The 19,289-nt window shown below is 45.2% G+C and overlaps 2 protein-coding genes across 5 annotated transcripts in view; one reads left to right on the top strand and one right to left on the bottom strand.

The window, feature by feature from the left end:
* The window catches only part of CHADL (chondroadherin like), a 209,871-nt gene that overhangs the window by 40,226 nt on the left and 150,356 nt on the right, over window positions 1-19,289 (bottom strand). The gene's annotated exons all lie outside the window — the stretch shown is intronic.
* EP300 (EP300 lysine acetyltransferase) overlaps window positions 1-19,289 on the top strand; it is a 129,278-nt gene that overhangs the window by 81,214 nt on the left and 28,775 nt on the right. For all 4 annotated transcript variants that reach the window (XM_075067968.1, XM_075067960.1, XM_032787674.2 and 1 more), the window contains exons 16-20: window positions 881-1,037; window positions 11,912-12,030; window positions 13,372-13,611; window positions 14,483-14,571; window positions 17,002-17,082. In XM_075067968.1, the coding sequence (XP_074924069.1) occupies window positions 881-1,037; window positions 11,912-12,030; window positions 13,372-13,611; window positions 14,483-14,571; window positions 17,002-17,082 (686 nt within the window). The remainder of the gene's footprint in view (window positions 1-880; window positions 1,038-11,911; window positions 12,031-13,371; window positions 13,612-14,482; window positions 14,572-17,001; window positions 17,083-19,289) is intronic.

Genomic DNA, 19,289 nt, shown 5'->3' with positions numbered 1-19,289 from the left:
GTGGCTCCGGAGCCATATGCGGCTCCTTGTATAGGCATCGACTCTGGGGCTGGAGCTATAGGTGTCAACTTTCCAGTGTGCTGGGGGATGTTTACCACTCAACCCCTGACCCTGCCACAGGGCCTACCTGTACTCCACTCCTTCCTTCCCCCTCCCCTGAGCCTGCAATGCCCTTATTCCTTCCCCTCCGCCCGAGCCTCCTGATTGGGAGGTGTGGGGAGGTGCTGATCGGTGGGGCTGCCGGTGGGTGGGAGGTGCTGGGAGCAGGCTTGGGGAACTGATGGGGGTCTGCTAACATTTTATGGTGGTTCTTTGGCAATGTACATTGGTAAATTCTGGCTGCTTCTCAGACTCGGGTTGACCACCCCTGCACTGTAGGCTTCATTCTCAAGAATAGTGAATTGTGCTCCTGTGGGTTATATCTTTGAGCTGAACAGCTAAGGTCCTGATCACCTTTCATTTAAAGGAACTTGTGGCCTTATGGGAAAGTTGCTCACTTTTTGTCTTGCAGGGATAGAAACTATAGTTTCTATCTAAAAGCCAAAAAGTAGACTGGATCCTAGTGATCAGAGAGGTGGGATTCCCCACCAATTGCATGGGATGGAGGAAGGGAGGGCGGGGGGCAGTCTTCTTGATTTAGTGTTAAATAAATTACCCGTAGAACTGTTTGACTCTTGGCAGAGACCACCTGAGGAGGAGTGAAGAACAGGCTTAGGTGAGAGCCAGGATGAGTGAGCAGGTGTCATTTTTTCCATAGGAAGAAATGATAGGCAGGCTGCAGCTAAGCCCAAAAGACACACTATCTTACTATATCCTCACAACAGGAGCAAGTGAGGGGCTTATATTGAATTAAGTGAAGGGAATCTGCTCTGCTTTTCAGATTAAAGTGGAACCAGTGGTGAAAGAATGTATAACAGAACCAATGGAACAAGAAGAGAAGAAACCAGAAGTGAAGTTAGAAATGAAGGAAGAGGAAGAAAGACCCAATACTCCTGCTACTCAGTCTTCTCCAGCACCAGGACAGTCTAAGAGGAAAAGTAAGCAAGAAGACTGTTGTGGTCTTGGGATTCCAGTCTCTGGGGGACTGGGATATCTAGGCAGAATCTGAACTTTCTTCAGTGTTTCCAATTGCGTATATGAACTCTTCTCTTTGTAGCTCTTGGACATAAGTATTAATATTTCAGTAATACAAAAGTGGTCCTAGTGAACTATGTTCTCAAATGTTATCTGACACTGTCAGGTTTTAGACACTCTCTGTAAAATAAGGATCGGAGACCCTTTCCTGTTTAATAAATGTCTGTAGGAAATTATCATCTTACATAAAAAGGCTGTATTCTGAGCATATAAATTGGCTCTTGGAAGAATTGTAGTGCAGGAAGACCCTATTCTCCTTCAAGTGATAGTGAATATGTACATTCCACTGCAAGTGCATGCACCCCCCAGTGTACTCAAGTCAGAGAATTTGCCAGCTGTATAACCAACTGTATAACAAGGCAGTGCATGTGTCACTGCTGTCTTCATGATGGAGCTGAGGGCATGAAAAGGGAATGGCCACCACCTCCCTCTCAGTTCCTTCTTGGTGCTTGTGGTCAGAGTTGACACACTTATTGTTTAGCTTTGATTATTCAGCCTCTAGAAAAAGACTTCTGTTACTCATAATTATAGTTACAGTTTAGGCTTTACTATAGTTGTGTTAGTCCTTTCATTTGGGGATTTAATGTGGAAAAAATACCAAGGATTCAAATAAACAGGGTCATGATCACTGTTATGGACAGTCACAAAAGCTGCCTAATTTGCCTAGGGAGGGGGTTGGGGATGGGGGATGGGCATGGGCATGGCATGGGAAAGGGACAAACGTCTTATCGGTGCCTCTTTTCCAGTGTAGAGGAGGAAACAGAGGAATTTCTACATTAAAATTTTTTTTTATGGAAAAGGCAATGCGTTCCTCTTCAGAGCCTGACCCTAATCACAAGAGGATGGACAGCTTGTCCATGAGGTGCGTCCCTCCTGCTGTCTCCGCTTCTGAGTCCAGATTTGTTGAGAAACACTGCTTTCTCTTCTCTCGCAGCCTCCTTAAGACATTTTAACCATCTTTGTCTTCTGAGACTGGTAGAGAGTTGAAGCCTCACTCTTCACCTCACAGGAAAATCTCAGAGAAGATTTCTTGTGCCAAGTCAAGGTCTAGTTGCACACTGATTCTCGGCAGCACCATCAACTCTGGTTCCCCTGGGGCCATCAAGACCAGCATCTCTACTGTTATCTAGAGCATCTCATCCTCGACATTTGGGTCCTATAGATACCATAGGCAGTGAGAACAGAACATTTGCCTATGATTTTGGTGCCACCAACTCTGCAGGCCTTACTTGCAGCAAAGGACCTTTTGTATCTTCCCCTACTGGACTCTCCTTTACTATATGGTCCAGCACCAGTAGTAAGTCTTGACCGATACTGTTGGCCGTGACATCATTTGCAGTACTGGCTCCATCATTTCCATTGGCTTCTTGAATACAGCCCTCGGTGACTGGATCAATTTATCCTTTTGCCTTCCTGTTCCACTTCCATGACTGTTGAATGCATCCTCCATGTTGGTGCCTTTAGGACATGATCCCGATTTTGATGGTGCCGAGATGTCCACAAACGTCAATTGGAACAGTTCCTCTATTCACCAAGGGGAGCCATATCTCCTTCAGACTTTGACCACTTGTGGACCACTTGGTCTCACCAGAAAGCCTTTCACTTTCCAGGGGTGAGGAATGCTCTTATGGATTCCTTCAGTAGGGAGTTTATAGACCAGCACAAATGGTCAGTAAGAAAAGACATTTTGCTCTAGGTCTTCCGCCAGTGGGGTTACCCAGTAATAGACCTTTTTGCAGCCAACCTGAGCAACAAATGCAGGAGATTCTGCTCCAGAGCAGGGTGAAGCCCAAGGTTCCATGAGAGATGCCTTTCTTCTTTGAGTACTTACTCATGTCCATTCCATTCTAGGTGTGTGAGCGCACCCACTCGCACAAGTCTCCGACAACTGTGCCGTCGTGGTATCCGTAGGGTCAGTTGTGGTGCCCCGTTGAGAGCCATGCTCATGCGTCGGTATATTAGGCACCGCTGACCCCATGCCCTCTCAGTTCCTTCTTACCGCCCATGATTATTGGTTGGAGCGCCTTGTCTTGCAGATCACAAGAGCATTAGCGGTTCTTTACAGCCTTTATCATCTTCATAGATTCTAGGACTGGAAGGGACCTTGAGAGGTCATCGAGTCCAGTTCCCTGCCCTCATGGCAGGACCAAATACTGTCTAGACCATCCCAAATAGACATTTATCTAACCTACTCTTAAATATCTCCAGAGATGGAGATTCCACAACCTCCCTAGGCAATTTATTCTGGTGTTTAACTACCCTGACAATTAGGAACTTTTTCCTTATGTCCAACCTAAATCTCCCTTGCTGCAGTTTAAGCCATTGCTTCTTGTTCGATCATTAGAAGGCTAAGCGTGCCACAATTTTCTTCCCTCCTCCTGATGACACCCTTTTAGATCCTGAAAACGCTAATAATGTCCTCTGTCTTCTCTTTTCAAACTAAACAAAACCCCAGTTTTTCAGCCTTCTTTTGTAGGTCATGTTCTCAAAGACCTTTTATCATTCTTGTGCTCTTTGCTCTGGACCCTCCCAATTCACATCTCTCTTGAAATGCAGTTGCCCAGAACTTGGACACAATACTCCCGTTGAGGCCTAACCAGCGCAGAGTTTAGAGCGGAAGGAATGAGTTCTCATGTCTGCTCACAATACACTGATAGTTCATCCCAGAATCACGTTTGCTTTTTTTGCACAGCATCACACTGACTTCATATTTAGCTTGTGGTCACTATAAACCCCTAGTTTCCTTTCGCCATAGCTCCTTCCTAGACAGGTTCTCCTCCATTCTTTATGGGTTGAAATGGATTGTTCCTTCTAAGTGGAGCACTTGCATTTGTTTTATTAAACTTCATCCGTTTACCTCAGACCATTTCTCCAATTTGTCCAGATCATTTTGAATTATGACCCTGTCCTCAAAGCAGTTGCAAGGTCCCTCCCAGTTTGTATCCATCTTGCAAACTTAATAAGCGTACTTTCTATGCCAACATCTAAGTTGATGAAGATATTGAACGGAACGCCGCGTCCCAAAAACAGACCCTGCGGAACCCACTTGTTGTACCTTTCCAGCCAGGTTGGGAACCATTAATAACCACTTTCTGAGTATGATTATGCAGCCAGTTATGCACCCACCTTATAGTAGCCCCACCTAAATTGTATTTGCTAGTTTAATCGATAAGATATCATGCGAGACCGTATCAAATGCCTTACAAAGTCTCTAGGTATACCACATCCACGGCTTCTCCCTTATTCACAAGACTCGTTATCCTATCAAAGAAAGCTATCAGATTGGTTTGACTATGATTTGTTTTTACAAATCCATGCTGGCTATTCCCTGTCACCTTACACCTTCCAAGTGTTTGCAGATGATTTCCTTAATTACTCTGTCCATTTATCTTTCCCTGGCACAGAAGTTAAACTAACTGTCTGTAGTTTCCTGGGTTGCTTTTTTCCCCCTTTTTATAGATGGACACTATATTTCCCTTTTCCAGTCTTCTGGAATCTCTCCCGTCTCCCATGATTGCCAAAATAAAGCTAGAGGCTCAGATACTCCTCTATTAGCTCTTGAGTATTCTAGGATGCATTTCATCAGGCCCTGGTGACTTGCAGGCATCTAACTTTTCTAAGTGATTTTTAACTTGTTCTTTTTTTTATTTTATCTTCTAAACCTACCCCCTTCCATAAGCATTCACTGTTAGGCATTCCTTCAGACTTCTCAGTGAGACCGAAACAAAGAAGTCATTAAGCATCTCGGCCATTTCAAGTTTTCCTGTTACTGTTTCTCCCTTCTCACTGAGCAGTGGCCTACCCCGTCCTTGGTCTTTCTCTTGCTTCTAATGTATTGATAAAAAGTCTTCTTGTTTCCCTTATTCCCATAGCGATTTGAGCTCATTTTGTGCCTTTGCCTTTCTGATCTTGCCCCTGCATTCCTGTGTTGTTTGGCTATATTCATCCTTTGCAATCTGACCTAGTTTCCATTTTTTGACTTATTTTTTAGATCATGCAAGATCTCTGTGGTTAAACCCAGGTGTCTTTGCCACATTTTCTATGCTTCCTACCCATCGGAATAGCTTGCTTTTGGGCCCTTAATAGTGTCCCTTTGAAAACTGCCAACTCTCCTCAGCTGTTTTTCCCCTCAGTCATGTGTTCCCATGGAACTTTACCTATCAGCTCTCTGGCTTACCAAAATCCGCCTTCCTGAAATCCATTGTCTCTTTTGCTTACTCCCTTCTACCCTTCCTTAGAATTGCAAACTCTATGATTTCATGATCCATTTTCACCCAAGCTGCGTTCTACTTTCAAATTCTCAACGAGTTCCTCCCTGTTTGTAAAAATCAAGTCTAGAACAGCTTCCCCAATAGCTTTTTCAACTTTCTGAAATAAAAAGTTGTCTGCAATGCAGTCCAGGAACTTATTGGATAGTCTGTGCCCCACGGTGTTATTTTCCCAACATATATCTGGATAGTTGAAGTGCCCCATCACCACCAAATCTTGGGCGTTGGATGATTTTGTTAGTTGATTTAAAAAAAACCTCTTCCACCTGGTTAGGTGGCCCATAGTAGACTCCTAGCATGACATCACCCTTGTTTTTTACCCTTTTTAGCCTAACCAGAGACTCTAAACACTTCCGGCTCCTATGTCCGTCTCCACCTCAGTCCAAGTGTGTACATTTTTAATATATAAGGCAACACCTCCTCCCTTTTTCCCCTGTCTATTCTTCCTGAGCAAGCTGTACCCATCCACACCAACATTCCAATCATGTGTATTATCCCACCAAGTTTCAGTGATGCCAACCATGTCATAGTTGTATTTATTTATTAGCACTTCCAGTTCTTCCTGCTTATTACCCATACTTCTTGCATTTGTATATAAGTATCTAAGATGCTGGTTTGATCTTGCCTCCTAGTTTTGCCCTTATCCTCCTTTCTCTCTGCCATTATAGCCCACACTCCCTCTTGTTTCCAACCCATCTCCCAGGTCTCCATGTTCCCCACTTACCTGTGGGCTTTGTATATAGTTTGTAACACTTAATTAGCCATTAAGTGTTAGGTTAGTTGGTAATTAGTCGCGGCTGGGACTTCATCCTGAAGTGGGGCATGCTCCACTCTCCTAGTTTCAAACCATGTTCGACATGCAGCAGGCCAATGCCTATCAGTGACTCCCCTGACAGCTGCTTGAAGTGTGGGGGAATCCCATAAAAAGGACAACTGTCAAATCTGTAAAAACTTTCGACCTAGAACCCAAAAGGAGCAGGATGTCCGCTTGAGGGCCCTCTTCATGGAGGCTGCGCTTCATCCAGCATCGGAGCCCTTCCACTTCAGCTTTGGTATGGAGAGAACCGCTGGCACCAGGTGCTGACTAGCACTATTTCCCCCTTGCCAGCGCCTAAGAAGCAGCAAAAGAAGAGCCCCCTGGCACTAGAAGGAAAGGGTGCTTTGAGCAAAGGACAGACGTCAGGCCAGGTGCCCGCCCCAAGGCTTCACCAGGAATCTGACTCCGGGGAGAGGCAGGGGCCCTTGGTCTTGGATCTGCGTCGTCTCAAGTCTCAAGAACTTGAAGTTTCACATGGTGTCCCTGCTCTCTGGCATCTCCTTCCTGGATCTGGGAGACTGGTACACCACCCTCGACTTGAAGGACACGTATTTCCATTTTTCCAGGGGTGCAGGCGCTTCCTTAGTTATATGCTTTGCCAGCGCCATTTCCAATTCACAGCAATGCCCTAGTAGCAGCGGCTGCTTACCTCCAGCATCAGGGCTTTCAAATTTACCCGCACCTTGATGACTTGCTACTAAAGGGCTGGTCCCGGGATCAGGTGCGGTGGCATCTCAGTCTGTGTTTTTTCCACCTGTCGTGACCTGGGGCTGGTATTAAATGAGAGAGAGTCAACCTTAACCCCCCCTATAGTGCATAGAATTCATTGGAGTGGTGCTCAACTCTGCTCAGTCCAGACCCTTCCTTCCCGAGGCTCGGTTCCAAGCAGTGGCGGACCTCATCTCGTGCATGCAAGCCCACCCTCTCACCACCGCTCACATGTGCCTGCAGTTGTTGGGACACATGGCTGCCTGCACGTATGTGGTCTGGCACTCGTGGCTCCTCCTCAGGCCCCTGCAAGCATGGCTGGCATCTGTCTACATCCCCAACACACACAGCATGGTTAGGGTTCCAGACCATATGCTGTCATCACGTACCCGGTGGCAGAATCCTGTATCAGGTTTGGAAGGAATTCCTTTTACTGCTTAATCCCTATCGGTGATCCTCGTCTCTGCATCGGACCTGGGGTGGGCAGCCCACCTAGGCAATCTCTAAATGCACGGTCATTGGTCCAGTCGCTGTCGCTTCCTACGTATCAACATCAGGGATCTGAGTGGTTTGCCTGGCCTGCCAAGCCTTCCTACCTCACATAGAAAGCAAGGTGGTTCAGGTCTTAACAGATAGCACAGAAACTGTTCTATACGAATAAGCAGGGCAGAGCCAGATCGTCTGCCCTTTGCCAGGAAGTCCTGAGGCTCTGGGACGTCTGTCTGCAGCACAACATCTGTCTCTTAGCTGCTAACCTCCCCAGGGCCAAAAACGCTTTGGCAGATCACCTCAGCAGGATCTTCTCATCTTGCCACGGATGGTCCCTCCATCCGGAAGTGGTCAACTTCGTCTTCCACAAGTGGGGAACTACCCAGGTGGACTTGTTTGTGTCCAGACAGAACAGGAAATGTCACATTTTCTTCTCAATTCAGGGGATCGACAGGGGCTACCTGTCAGACACTTTTTTGCTCCTGTGGTCAGGGGCTCTGTTTTACACCTTCCTCCCATTACCATTAATTCCAAGTCCTCGTGAAGATCAAGCAGGAGAAGGTGATGATCCTCATAGCGGCGGCTTGGCCGTGCCAGCACTGGTTCAGCACACTGCTGGATCTCTGTGGTTGTTCCGTTACAGCTCCTGCTCCCACTGGACCTGCTGTCCCAAAACTATGGCAGTCTTCTGCATCTGAACCTGGCAGTGCTGCACCTAATGGCGTAGCTGCTGCATGGTTGAATGAGCAGAAGCAGCAGTTCTCAGCTGATGTCCAACAGGTTCTCTTGGGTAGTAGGAAACCCTCCACCGGAGCAACTTACCTGGGCAAATGGAAGTAATTTGCCTGCTGAACCTCAATAAGGGCACTCAGCCCAAGTGAGCCTCGCTGTAGTTAATCCTGGACTACCTTCTGCATCTCAAGCTCCAAGGCCAGTCCCTTTCATCTATCAAGGTCCACTTGGCCGCTATTTTGGCCTTTTGTCCGCTGCTTGAGGAGAGCTCAGTTTTCACCCATGACAACCAGGTTCCTCAAGGGCCTTGAGTGCCTCTACCTGCATGTCAAGGACCCCATTCCTCCTTTGGACCTGAATTTGGTGCTGTCGCAGCTCACAGGGATAGCAGCCTCCCCCCGTCCAACCTCCCCCCTCCCCCGCTTCCCCCCGAGCCTCTGGCTTCCTTCTCTCTTCTCCTGTCTTGGAAGGTCACATTCCTAGTTGCAGTAATATCTGCTTGCCAGGTCTCTCAGATTAGGACACTCACCTTGGAACCGCCCTATACGGTCTTTTACAAAGACAAGGTCCTGCTGAGGCCACACCCGGCTTTTCTGCCCAAGGTGGTCTCCGTTTCATACGAGCCAGGACATTTTATCTATCTTTTTCCAAAGCCACATAAGTTAGAGGAGGAGTGTAGGCTGCATTCCCTAGATGTCAGGAGATGGTTTGCCTCCTACATTGAAAGGACCAAGCCATTCTGCAAGTTGGTGTGATTGCTGGTTGTGGCGGATGACAGGGTGAAAGGTCGCACAGTGTCTGCTCAAATAATTTCTTTTTGGATCACCACCCGCATTTGCTACTGCTATGATCAGGTGAAGGGGCCCCCTCCAACAATCGTAACCGCCCACTTGACCAGGACACAGGCCTCTTCAGCAGCTTTTCTGGCCCAAATGCATATCCAGGACATCTGTAGGGTGGCCACCTAGTCGTCTGTCCGTCCATACGTTCATGTCCCACTATGTACTTACCCAGCAGGCCCAGAACGATACTAGCTTCAGTAGGGCAGTAGTACAAGCCGCTAAACTGTGAATTCCAAGCTCACCTCAGAGGATACTGCTTTTGAGTCACCTAGAATGAAATCAACGTGAGCAAGCACTAGAGGAAGAAAAAAGATACTTAGCTTTTGTAACTGTTCTTAGGGGTGTGTTGCTCATGTCCATTCCATTACCCACCCTCTTACCCCTTTGTCAGAGTTGCAGGCAAGAAGGAACTTAGAAGGCGTAGGGTTGGCGGTGCCTAATATACCGACGCATGAGCGTGGTGCTCAAGGGGGTGCCACAGCTTTCTACAGATACCACTGCGGCAAAAGTCGCTGACAGCTGTGCAAGTGGGCACGCACATACCTAGAATGGAACGAACATGAACACATCTCGAAGAATAGTTACCAAATGTAGTTATGGTAGCGTTTTATTCCCCCGATCAAGCAATCTGCAGTACGCATTCCTTCCAGTCCCTCTCATTCTGAGGGTGGTCAGGAAACTAAGAAGAGACAAGGCAATCTTCTTGTAGCACTGGCCTGACAGGGACAGCATTGGTTCAGACCTTAATTAGCTCTCCACTTGGTCACCCATAACTGTATCACTGGCTGAGGATCTCCTGTCTCAAAACCAGGACAGGTTTCTGCATCAAAACCTGTAGTCTCTCCACCTCACCATATCAATGATCTCTGGTTGCATAATCTTGAGAGATTATGCACCCTAGATGTCAAAGCCACCTTGGTGAGCAGCAGAAAAGGATTCCACCTGAGCCATGTATGCAGCAAAATGGAAAACGTTTTTGATCTGGGTGGAATCTCACCATTTACCACCAAATTGCACAGAGATTATACATTTATTGGACTATCAACCGCATCTGAAATACTGATTTTTCAATTAGTTGTTGGTATACCAACGTGCATCTCTACAGTGCACCCTCCCATGGTTACCTTTTGTGTTTTTCCATCCTGTGTTTTCTAGATTCTAAGGGGTCTTGTTAATGTGTACCCGGCTGTTTCTGATCCGGTACCTTTATGTGATCTGAATCTAATACTGTCTTGCTTAATGTCACCCCTTTTGAGCCCCTGGCAACATCATTTCTTCTGCTGTTCTTAGGAAGAGAGAGTTTTTGGTTTTTTTGTAACAAATTCATGTGTTGAGTTTGAGCTTCAGGCACTTCTGGCTTCTGCTCCTTTCACAGTTTTCCACAAAGATAGTTTCTCTTAGGTGCAGCCTAAATTTATGCCTTTATGTAGTATCAGTATTCTATCTTACACAGTCTCCCAGTATTCTTCCCAAATAGAGCCCTGTGGAGATACCAGTTTATATCTGCAGATATAAATTGACATCCGTGGACCTGAAGGGCTCTACTGGGAACCGCAGTGGTGAAAGGAGCAGCACTGTTGGGCTGCCACTCCCAGGAGCCAGTGCCCCATGCTTGCAGCTCCTCTGGCATGGCTGTACTGCCTGCAGCTGCACCAGGCTCGCTGGTTGCTGTCCCTGGTCACACTAGTGTGTTCAGGTGGCTCACGCCCCCTGGACAGGAGACGCAGACCGCTGCATGGAAGGAACTCTTGTTTGGGAGTATGCGTGCCGCTTGAATGCACTAGCACGACCAGGGACAGCTGCCGGTGAGTCTGGTGCCTACCCCAGTGGACAGGGCCGGGGTGGTACAGCCACTCCAGAGGAGCTACCAGTGCAGAGTGCTGGCTCCTGGGAGTGGCAGCCTGATGTGCTGCTGCTTTCACCATTGTGGTTCCCAGTAGAGCCCTGCAGCTCCACGGATACAGATTTTATATTCATGGATATAAATTTTTATCCATGCTGGGCTCTATTCCCAAGCCCTCGTCTTCCAAGGTTTAAGAAAAGCTTCACTTCTAGTGTGTTTTCAGTGCTTTATCGTTTTACCTGGACTGTGCAGTTTTTCCCATAGTCTCGCAGACTGTTTATAGCCTGTGCTCAGCATCTCATTGGTTTTAGGACTGCAGATTTTGCTATGATCTTAGTCTCTCTTCCACTGTGGATAATAGCACACTCCACTAGAGCTCATTCCACTTCATCAACCTCTCTGACCAACATCCCTGTAGTGGACACCTGCAAAGCAGCAGTGTGGTTGTTGGTACATGCCTTCTCCAGACACTACGCCATGTTAAAATCAGCAAGTTGGGGCTTCAGTTTCTTTTCAAATAATCCCAAGTCCCTCCACCTGTGAGAGAACTGCTAGTGAGTCATGTGCAGTGGAAAGTGTATATGCATAATCATTGGAAGAAAAAATGGCTACTTAACTGTATAATAACTGTTCTTTGAGATGTGTTGTGCACACACATGTATACGTTCCCCGCTAATTCATGTATTAGATAGCATGGCAAGAGAGTGGAGGGAGGGGGCAACTATACCCCTTTTATGCTCTACCTTGTGGTACAGCTGGTACAGATCTCAGATTTTAGTGCATTGGGTGCGCACACACTTGAAATGGAATGTATATGTGCACAACACATCTTGAACAACAGTTAGTATACATGTAAGTAAATGTTTTTTCTTTATTTAGTATGTCATTTCACATTATGGGCTTCGAGACTAATTTATGTCTTCCACAAAACCTAGCATTGCAGTGAGTGGTGTAAGCGCAATATATTTGTGTCTTGTACATACAGTATGTGTAGTGTTTTCAACAGCATTGAAATTTTACAGCAGATTTCTTGCTTCTGGCCATTACTCCAACTTTGCGTGTATTTATTTTTCAAAAGTTTTCAAACCGGAAGAGTTGCGGCAGGCACTTATGCCGACACTGGAGGCACTTTACCGGCAGGATCCTGAGTCCCTTCCTTTCAGACAGCCTGTGGATCCCCAACTACTAGGAATTCCTGTAAGTTTATTATCAAGCTGTTTCCCTGTTTTTTAACTCATAGCTTCAATTCTAGGACTTGTCTGCCCGAGGAGACCAGATGGCATGCTGTAGTCCTGTCTCCATTTTTATATAGATGGATTGGAAGAGTTTGGATTTGGGATTGGCTTGTACCACATCTGTGGCATAGAAAAACTTATTTTTAAAGCTTGTTTTTCTGTTTTCTGTTAAAGAGAAAATAGAAGAATGGGAAGACATCAAATTATTCATATTGATGGAATCCTACATATATTGTCCTGTTTCTGCAGTGTGGCAAAGTCCTGGGAAACCAGGGAAGCCATTCTCACCCTAAGTGTGTGGCAACGGTTTAGTTTCTCAACTGTTCAGGAAGTTTATCAACGCTAAAATTTTTGGAAAATTCATTTAAACAGTAACTTGTGTCATGCACTGCTAAATACTATAGAAGCAAGAAAAGCAAAATCCATGTCAAGGTGGTTGGATCTAGCCAGTGCTCTTTGTAGCACATGGTATTAAAACACTGTGTGATTTAATTATTAACCAACTAGGGATGCTTTTACTATTAATTAATTAAGTTATCAGTTAGCACTAAGTTATTAACTTATTGGATGTGAGAATTGTATATAATGCTAAATATTTCCCCTGTCACACTGTGTTCAAATATGAACAATACTATAGTAAATGAAACTATTAATTCACACTACTGTGGCTCTTTTGGGTAATGTTGATTGCTAATTTGGCTCCTGAACCAGAGGTCTGAGTATCCCTGCCATAGACTAATTTCATTTCCTTGGTGCACAAAAATACACCATGTATCAAAAGTTAAAACTCATGATAGCAACCTGATTCGGGTGCTTTGGTCCTCAATTCCTGCAAAGACCTGTTCGGTATATTCAGTCATTGTTCTGTTTTACATGATTTCTATTTCAGTATTACACTTTCAGAACAACACTAACTTATATAATTGAATATCAAACTACACAGTGAAAGTATGTAATAGAATAATAGCAATTATAAATGTGGGCTTCTAGTCTTCCTGGCCATCTTAGTCCTTGTTAACCAATAGCAAATTGGTTTTTATTTGGCCAGGGTTGGAAGGGCAAAGTAAAGTATCCAAGAAATGTGGTGAAAACAAGGGAAGGAAGGCCTTGCATGGGAGAGATGGTGTTGCTGAGAGAGAGCACTTTATGTCACACACAGTCCATGGTTGGCATTACTCAGCTGTTTTGTTGTACGGTTGGTACTTCTAATGCTTGAGGAAGAATGTTGTCTAAAGAACACACATGCTATCACACTGTAATATGTTTTCTCTGATCTTGTTTGAAATGCCCCTCATTCTTGCAGGATTACTTTGATATAGTGAAGAACCCCATGGACCTCTCTACTATCAAGAGGAAGCTAGACACAGGACAGTACCAGGAGCCTTGGCAATATGTGGATGATATCTGGCTCATGTTCAACAACGCCTGGCTCTATAACCGCAAGACATCCCGCGTGTATAAATACTGCTCCAGACTGGCAGAGGTGTTTGAACAAGAAATTGATCCAGTTATGCAGAGCCTTGGTTATTGTTGTGGGAGAAAAGTAAGGATGGGCAACTTCCTTTATAGACTTTTTCCCATCTCCATGTATAATACATAATATGAAAGAGTACAGGAGCAGCAGTCAGTGGGAGCTGTTGATTTTCAGAAGTTCTGACACCCGTGCCACTTATTTAAATATTTAAGGGCAAAAAAAAAAAGTGGTCAGTGAATCTGAGGGCAGTCAGCTGGCTCCGGCTTGGCTATGGAGCTTAAAATAGCAATGTCGATGTTCCCACTCAGGCTTTGAGACCCACTCTCTTGACCAGGTTTCAGAGTTGTGCTCCAGTCCAAACAGTAATGTCTGCACTGCTGTTTTTAGCCTTGTACCATGAGCCCAGGTCAGTTGAACTGGGCTCTGACACTTGCTGTCATGGGATTTTTTGCAGTGTTAGATATGACCTTAAACTCTAGTTTTAGGTGTCTGTTTTAAAATCTTGGTCATAAAATGTCTAATACTACACAAACTGCTTAAAACATGTTTTATGTAATGCACCAGAAGCAAGCTTGTGAGGATATATGTTAAGGCTTAATATAGTTTGAATTAGGTACATCAGCTTTTCTGAGTGTTATAACAAAGTGATCTCTCTGTGGTATTATATAATTGACTCACCCAATCATAGAATGGGGAAGTAGATTCCCTGTTGGGAAAAGTGCATAAAGAAATGGCTAACTTATAAATGACAGCTGAACAGAACATTTTTATAGTGTTAACATTCAGTATAGAGTCTCATATTGTACTGTTCAGATCTGTGCACAGAATGGTGCAATCTTAGTAATCCAAATGATCTTCAGTGTACGGGTCATACCCACTTCTCAGGCAGAGCCAGAGGAAACATGCATGAATACTAAGAAGATAATTTCTCTTTCTGCAGTTGGAATTCTCGCCACAGACTTTGTGTTGCTATGGCAAACAGCTATGCACAATCCCTCGAGATGCCACTTACTACAGTTACCAGAACAGGTAAGTAAAACTGGTTACAGCATGCATCACCAATCAGTCTGTGGGCAAAGGCGTGCCTGTATATGTATGCACCCTTCATACATGTGTATACCTTCATGTCACATTCTAAATTTCTGGAAATATCCTGAACAGCTTACATTGTGTATTAGCAAGCTGCCATTCTGCAAAAAAGCTTGTTGATCGTTTGCTCTTATCCTTTGTCTTCAGAAAAACTTTTGGTATTCAGTAGATTTTTATCCTGTAGTCAGATTTTGTTTCCATCCGTATGTTATGCTATAATAAATTATATAGCTCTTCCTCCTTGCCAAACAGTACACAACAATCCTTCAGCAGATAAATTAGTAACTTTTTTATGCAGTGAACTTCTGATCATATTCAGCAAGTAACTGGTTCTCTATGCTATTGTTATGAAGAATTTTGCAGTGAATAATGTAGCTGTCTTTGACACATACTTCATTAATTATTCACATCTTGCTGGGGGAATTAGTGCTTTTCTCATCACAAGCCCCCTGGAGTGAATTGTTGTGTTTCTGTGGCTGTCAGCAACAATATAAAATACTGTCACTTCCAAAATGCTCTTCCTGGCTAATATGTTTGACCTGCAGTTTATTACAGGATTAAAACCTATTTGACTTCCCAGGGAGGGTTTCTTGCTGGATATTTCTTATCCTGGAAGAACACTGCTTAACATTTAGGGATGACAGCCCTTGGTTTGTTACTAAACACTTCAGTCTAAACAGAGGAATGGAGATATCTTCCAGTTATGCCACCTTTTTATTCAGTATGGTTCTTGCTTTGTGTTCTCCGGTCTGGCACTTTCCAAAGAAATAAGTCTTTCATCCTGAAGCCAGCCAGATCTTTCAGGAGAGGAAGTATATTCAGCCTGTAGGGGTGGAAAGAAGTATTGAGAATCTACGGAACTGGTTGCATCCGGCCCTCTTTGACTGCAGGAAAAGGGTTGCTGCAATGCATCAAGGGAGATTTTTAGGGATGGGAATGGAGGAGTGGGGAAAAGAGGTCATAGTGTCTCATAAAAAGAAATTTGAATCTGGATTTTAAGTAGTTTTATATGCAAGAACATTTCATGCCATGAGTCAATAGTTTCTCCTCACGTGCCATCCTTTGGTGAGCACTAAATGGACCAGAAGAATCTTCTTCCTAAACTTGGTTCCATAACTTGAGTATCATTCACTTCTGATCTTTAAGAGTGTGTGTGTGTGTGTGTGTGTGTATGTATGTAATATTTAAGTAAAATCATGATTCAGCTTCCTTCTGTAATGGAGGGAACTAAGAGGATAAAGTGACCTCTTTAGCTTTACAGATCCCATAGTGTTGGTTTGTGTTGCTTTATGATAAACTGTCGCAACTTGTTGTATTTTTCTTTGTTTCTTTTGTTTTTAGATGTTTTGTGCGCTCCAGTTAAAATGATTAGCAGTGGAGAAACTGTAGTTTCAATAGTTTTGAGGGGTGGGGAACAGATCCTTGAATAAAACACTCTAGTTTCATTCAAATGCAAATAAACACCACAGAATGGTTTCATTTTGTTGATATCTAAAGTATTGTGTCTCAAAATGGGTATGGCAATACTGTGTGAATCTAGAGCAGTATGAGTGCAATTAATACATTTCAAATACCTGTTTTACATATAATTTGACAGATCCTAAAACAACAGGATGATTTTGAGGACTGATTACTGTCCCTTTAAATTGATGAAAGTGAGAAATCTTGTAGCTTATTGCAAGCCATGGGGTCCACTTCAGTGAGGAGAGAATCCTGAGGCCCTTCAGTTTTTGAGTGTTTTTTTTTTAAGGTGGAAGTTTCCCCCTTCCAGTCATCTCGTAGTAGATGCTCTTGCAGACAGAATTGCTATCCTGATATAATTGCCAGAGTAACAATCCATCCTTCCTTCCTTCTACCCTGTTCCCTTCCCTCATTTTGATTCTTTGCTTTGTATGGCGTTGCTTTTTAAAATGAAGAGGGTATGGGTATGCTAAAATGTAATACTCTTTTGTTTTATTTGCTATAATCATTTGCTACTTGTGATCCCATTTGAGATTTAATGCTAATCTGTGCTTTGCCTTGGCTTTCTGCTTTGTGTTGTCTTGTCCTGCTTTTGTGTTTTTTTGTTTTTGTCCTACAACCCTCATTTCTTTGTTTGTTCGTGTGTGTTATTTTTTATTTCTCCTTCATGCTTGTCGTTGTCTGCACTTGGCTTTGATTGCAAAAAAACCAAACCAAAAAACCAAACCAACCAAACACACACTGTGGGGCCCATAAATCTACATCATTGAATATCCCTGTCGCCGTTGATGACCTGCTCTCTGCTCCTGCCCCCTCCTTGGCCTGCTGTGATTGGTGGCTCCATTGCTTGGCTTGGGCTGTGTTGTGTGGACGAAACAGTTCACCCAAATATGGCCTTCTTGCTGACAGGTATCATTTCTGTGAGAAGTGCTTCAATGAAATCCAGGGGGAGAGCGTTTCTCTGGGGGATGACCCATCACAACCTCAAACGTGAGTAACCATATATGTGCTTGGGATAGTTATTTATATATTTTTGTCGTTTGTGATTTCTGATCTATAGCATGATCTAAAATGCACTCTCAAAGGTTAGAAAATACCTAGGCAATACAGGGGTTTGCTTTCATCTTACTTCAAGAGTTGGACCAAATACTAAGTGGGGAGGAGTTTAAAAATCTGGGTTTTATTTTAAGTGTGGGTGGGGACACCTGTCTTTCAAATCCTGGACAATACTAAGAGGTCAAGATATATCTTCATGTGAAAATTGGCAGTTTTTGTAGGGTAGGGTGCATAGCAAACATCCTTCTAGATCTCAGCTGAATCTGTGCCCTTCTGCTTTAGGGAGGGTTTTTCTGTTCACTCTTGTCTTGTCCTCTGCCTAAAACTACAAGCAAGAACAACTCATTGAGCTATTTAACACCCTTTTTATTGGAGCACCATCTTATAACCATGTAAGACAGAGGTGGGCAAACTACGGCCTGGGGGCCACATCCGGCCCTCCAGACATTTTAATCTGGCCCCTGAGCTCCCGCCGGGAAGAGGGGCTCTGGGGCTTGCCCTGCTCCAGTGCTTTAGCTGGGGAGTGGGATCGGGGTCTTGCCCCACTCCACACAGCTCTCAGAAGCAGTGGCACGTCCCCACTCCGGCTCCTATGCCCTCACCCCAAGCACCACCCCCACGGCTCCCATTGGCCAGGAACCAGAGCCAGTGGGAGCTGCAGAGGCAGCACCTGCAGACAGGGGAGCGTACAGAGTGGCCTGGCCGTGCCTCTGTGTAGGAGCCAGAGTGGGGATCTGCTGCTGCTGCTGCTTCTGGGAGCTGCTTGACGTAAGTGCTGTCCGGAGCCTGCCCCCTGACCCTCTCCTGTGTCTCAACCCATTACCCCAGCCCTGATCCCCCTCCAACCCACCAAACCTTTTGGTCCCAGCCCGGAGCACCCTTCTGCACCCCCAACCCCTCATCCTCATCCCCAACCCCATCCCAGAGCCCTCACCCACTCCTGCACCCCAACACCCATTTTTGTGAGCATTAATGGCCCACCATACAATTTCCATACCCAGATGTGGTCCTTGAGCCAAAAAGTTTGCCCACCTCTGATGGGCAGACATTTTGGAGAGCTTGACATGGATTTAATTGTTTTTTCTATAGTAATAGTAGTGGAAGTGGTGCTCTGACAACTGCTAGGACATAGTTTGCTTCCTCATGGCTTGCAACAGAGAATTCCAGTGAGGAAGGAAACCAATAATATGGGCAGATGAGTGCAGAGTTGTTAGTTGGCAGATTAGGACGGGTATTGGACTCTCCAGGGAAACTCCTTCGGGCAAGGTGTCAGGTAGATTCAGGGGGAAAGAGGGAGGAAATGCAGAAAATTTTGTATCTGGGTGATTAGAAACTGGCATATAAGAAGGAAAGGTACTAGATGATGCCTTCGACTGAAAGCAAAGGTTCTTCTTCGAGTGCTTGCTCATATCCATTCCAGTTAGGTGTGTGCGTGCCGCATGCACGTTCGTCGGAAGATTTTTACCCTAGCAACACTCAGTGGGTCGGCAAGGCGCCTCTTGGAGTGGCGCTGCTATGATGCCGGATATATACCCCTGCCGACCCAGCCGCCCTTCAGTTCCTTCTTACCGCCCGTGTCGGTCATTGGAACAGTGGAGCGCAGCTTAGCTGACCTCCGCTTCCCTAGCTACTCGTAGTTCTTGTGTGTATTAGTTATAATCCTTTTATTTGTATATACTTATGCGTTTTTTCTTTACTAGCATAGTTAGTTTATAATAGTTAGCGGGGTTCGGGGAGTAGCCCCTTCCCCGCAACCAGTGCCGGAGCCCATGCCCGGCTCATTGGTTCTTAGACTGTGCTTGGACACCTCAGACCGTTGCTGACAGGAGATCCACATGACTCCTGTTTACAGTGCCTCGGGGGACTGCATTTCACAGCTAAGTGCCCATTTGCAGGCGTTTAAGCCGAGAACAAAACGGAGCGGCACTTTCATTTCCCCTCCGCCTTCTGCACCGAGCGCTGGCTACTCGGCAGACAGAAGCACCTCCTCGGCACCGGACCCCTCAGTCACCGGCCATTACTGGCACCGAAGTCGACTCGGCACCGGTCCCTCTCTCTGAGGTTGCGGAAGCCCATGACTCTTCCTGCCAGTGCCTGACAGCTCCCCGGCACATGCCGTGGTTGAGCTCCCGGCTCCTGCT

The sequence above is a fragment of the Chelonoidis abingdonii genome, chromosome 1, assembly GCF_003597395.2.
Source record: "Chelonoidis abingdonii isolate Lonesome George chromosome 1, CheloAbing_2.0, whole genome shotgun sequence".
Lineage (NCBI taxonomy): Eukaryota > Metazoa > Chordata > Testudines > Testudinidae > Chelonoidis > Chelonoidis abingdonii.
Note: the sequence above shows the minus strand (reverse complement) of the source record. Positions and strands in the feature narration are given on the sequence as shown.